The sequence below is a fragment of the Myotis brandtii genome, unplaced genomic scaffold (genome assembly GCF_000412655.1).
Source record: "Myotis brandtii unplaced genomic scaffold, ASM41265v1 scaffold646, whole genome shotgun sequence".
NCBI classification, from domain to species: domain Eukaryota; kingdom Metazoa; phylum Chordata; class Mammalia; order Chiroptera; family Vespertilionidae; genus Myotis; species Myotis brandtii.
Window position 1 is genome coordinate 557,249 of NW_005370495.1, and position 3,598 is coordinate 560,846.

The 3,598-nt window shown below is 56.4% G+C and overlaps 1 protein-coding gene across 1 annotated transcript in view; it reads right to left on the minus strand.

Moving 5' to 3' along the window:
* Positions 1–3,598, minus strand: part of CSMD1 (CUB and Sushi multiple domains 1) — a gene marked incomplete at its 5' end in the record, with an annotated part of 650,642 nt that overhangs the window by 15,657 nt on the left and 631,387 nt on the right. Inside the window, one exon of the mRNA XM_014528690.1 lies at positions 2,712–2,799. Coding sequence (XP_014384176.1) covers positions 2,712–2,799 — 88 coding nt within the window. The remainder of the gene's footprint in view (positions 1–2,711; positions 2,800–3,598) is intronic.

The window sequence follows — 3,598 nt, forward strand, 5'->3', positions numbered from 1 at the left end:
AGGGGGAGTGGGGGAGGGGTCTCAGAAGCCCCGCCTCGCCCAACAGGAGATGCGACATTTAGTGCTACTGAGTCTTCGTATGAGACGTGTCCTTCAGGCCGCCTTGGTTCAGTGTCCCTTTATGACAATCCCCTTTCCGGTCCATCTACTGGCTGGAGACAATTAAAAGGTCGTTCGTTTTGTCCATAAAACAGGGCTTGGCCCTCACTCTGAACTGAACGGACGTTTTTCAATCAATCCTCACACACAGATGTTCCTAGTTCGTTGAGTGGGAGACTCGCCTGCGGTTCAGATCATTCCGTGAAGCACATCGCTTTTCCTGACCATAAGCTCGTCTCACATGAGAATGGAGGTTACGTATTAAGTCGAGCTGGTGTTCTGTTAGGTTAGAATGCCCTGGGGACACGCAGAGGGAAGTGGCCGGAGCGAAGGGAGAGTCCAGGTCGGGTCATCTGATGACTGAGCTCCGACACCTACAGGGTCCGGGGGGCCGGCCTGGGAGGAAGTGAGGGGGCAGGTGCCCCAGGGCGGGAGGAGGGCAGCTAATGACACGTCCGGTTAGAGCCAGAGAGAATGTGCCCACACTGCTAACACACGCAGCTCTAACGCCTCCGTAGCTAAGGCTTCTGCTCTACTCCACCACCTAACCATACAGTGGCCCAGCTTGCACAGCATCGCGTACCGAGTCTGGAATGGGGGAGGGGGGGAATTGCAGTACTTTATGGTTAATTAACCTTGTTGATTGGGTTTTTTTAAAAGTGTGATGATATGCAGGTTGGTGCCTTCCCTTGGGAATCCCTCAGCTTGATAAAGATCTCACGAGTGACAAGGAATTCATCCGTGACAGCATCACGAGGTAGTACCGCCACGTGCCTCAGGGAGGCGCTGTGCTCCCAGGCCTAATGGCCGTGCTCTCCTCTAGCCCAAGACCAGGCTCACATGGCACATCTACGGCGGCTGCTGCTATTCAGAGAACGCGCGGCGCGATTCATTAGGAAAGTGCGCGCCCTCTTCTGTGTCAGCAGCAGCGGGAGTGACGGCGGGCTGTCCTGTGGACAGAGCTTGGGCGCCAAGCAAATGCTTGCACCGTCGCCTCATCTTCCCACCCCGGGAACCGCTTCCCCAGGGAGCCTGCAGCTGGAGGAGCAGCACTGGGCTCCCCTGGATGCGAGAACAGCGGGTTTTCCCCCCTGTAACTCCCAAGGTAACACTCGAGCAGCAGAGAAGGGATCGAGAACGGACGAGGGCCCGTCTGTCTGTCCGTCTCCAGTGAGCGTTCCCTCACATACGTCCCGGGCGTCTTTCCGCGTCAGTGTACAGCCCTCGTGGCCGTAATGAAGTCCCCGGAATGAAATCACTGCTTTCTGCTTCGTCTAACACACCACACGATCGCGTGTTGAGGCGATTCCTTCGTGACAGATGTGTGTGCCCTGTTGGAGGTTACTCTCATCTCAACTATTAGAAGCTCCCGTCAGACTCTCCTGAGCAGGCAGAGGACGGCTCTGACCCATGTCTGTTACAGATGCTGAGGACGCCCTGGCCGGGCGGCTCGGCTGGTTGGAGTTCCGCCCCCTGCACCCCAAGGTTGCGGGTTTGCTCTCGGTCAGGGCAGGAAGGGAGGCAGCCAACTGATGTTTCTCTCCCCCGCCCCTTCCCCGCCCCTTCCCTTCTCTCTAAAAATCAATAAAAACATATTCTTGGGTGAGGATTTTTAAAAATTCTAAAGATAGAATTGCTCTTATGGGATAGGTCAGTGGTCGGCAAACCATGGCTCTTTGGCCCCTCGAGTGTCGCTCTTCCACAAAATACCACGTGCGGGCGCACACGTTCAGTGCGATTGAAACTTCGTGGCCCATGCGCAGAAGTCGATTTTCGGAACGGAGGTAGACGAAACAAGTATACAAGACGAGTGTGGATGGGAGAGTTGGAAGGGGTCGGCCTCAGCGAACGTACCTCAATCAGATTGAGGACGTTTTTAGCAAAGGCCAGCTTAGGAGTACCCTAATTAAGTTAATAACAATGTACCTACCTATATAGTTCAAGTTAAAAAAAATTTGGCTCTCAAAAGAAATTTCAATCGTTGTCCTGTTGATATTTGGCTCTGTTGACTAATGAGTTTGCCGACCACTGGGATAGGTTAACATGGCCCTGATCTGAAGGGGGAGGATTTGTTTGTGTCCTCCTTCTGTACGAAATGGCTAAGCAGAAAAAAATAAAATAAAATAAAGATAGAATTGCCGGATGAAAGAGTTTTGCCAAATTGTCCGAATCTACCCATCACAGCTCCCACGGCAAACACCGAGGGCCTCTCTTACCCCCCACACGTCTGAAGCCTTTGCCATTTGCTCACTACCCCCCCTTCCCTCCCCTCTCTGCGTCTGTAGTATATACTTTTCGTTGCTCTTTGGTGGCTTCTAGTTACTCTGACTTACAATTTTCTTGGTGACGCAGTTTGATGGATTCTTTGAATGAGTGTTACCTTCCTCTCTCCCCGTTTTGAACCTCTCCACGCAGCGAGGACATGAATGCCACACCTGTGTCCTCACTGCACCCCCGCTGGGCACTGTCTCGTTGGTGCTCACTCGGCTCTAACACACGCCCGTGGTTCCCTTTGGTTTTGCCCTTCAGGGGTCCTGGCCTTTCTCCTGATTTCTCAGCACAGCCCCGCGAAGGCCACCCGGCGTCTCCTTGGAAAGCAGCCCGCAGCTCACCTTGCCTCTCGAGCTTGAATTTCCCGAAGTCTTCCCCACGGACGTCCCCTTGGAAGGTGAACCCTCCTCTCTCGAGCCCCGAGGAGACCTGGTGGGGGGACAGGAGGGAGAGGCACAGCGGGGACTGAGGGCCCCTGTTCCCCCCATTCGGCTGCTGTGCTCTCATTCAGGGGTCACAGGCCTTCATGTTTGCCGCTCCTCACAGTGGCACTTTCCTAGTCACCCTCTCACACATTCGGCTGTGAGTTCAGCTAACAGACACGTTCCGCTCCCTGTGGCCTCCCACGGGGTGGTAACTTTACAACCTGTTCCTCGGCCAGCCACCCCCATGCAGGGGACAGACATCGGGTTCCCACAGAGCCCCGGGGCCTGACACTGGCTTCCTGCCATGACCGAGGGCTGATGAGCAGCGGGCGAGGCTGCGTGCCCGTCAGGCGGTGAATCAGAGCACAGCTGTTAACTTGCAGAGAAGCTATGGAGCATCCCTGCTCGCCTGGGAGCGGCATTGCTAGGACGTTCCGAGTGGCCGCCAAAGGCCTCGGAAGGAACCGGTGGCCACTCCCAGGGGCGCGCGGCGGTGGTGAGCACAGGGTCTGGTCCCCGCCATGCGCTGCCCGTCCCCGCAGCCACAGCCCAGTGCTCCGGGCCCAGCAGTTTCTCGTCTGGGGACGCGGTTTCTTGCCCCATAAAGCGAGGCCCGAGGGCCACCGCGCTGATTCCCGTCAGAGGCCTCCAATTACATTAATGTTGGAAACTGAAGCGGATGGGCCGGGTTTTCAGCACAGACCCTCCCGCACGGCTCCTCTCAGACGCGTCCCCTGCCCCGCACCCCTGCGGTCACTGACACTCAGAACCAGCGCCCTGGGCCCCGCCCCCCGCCCCCCACC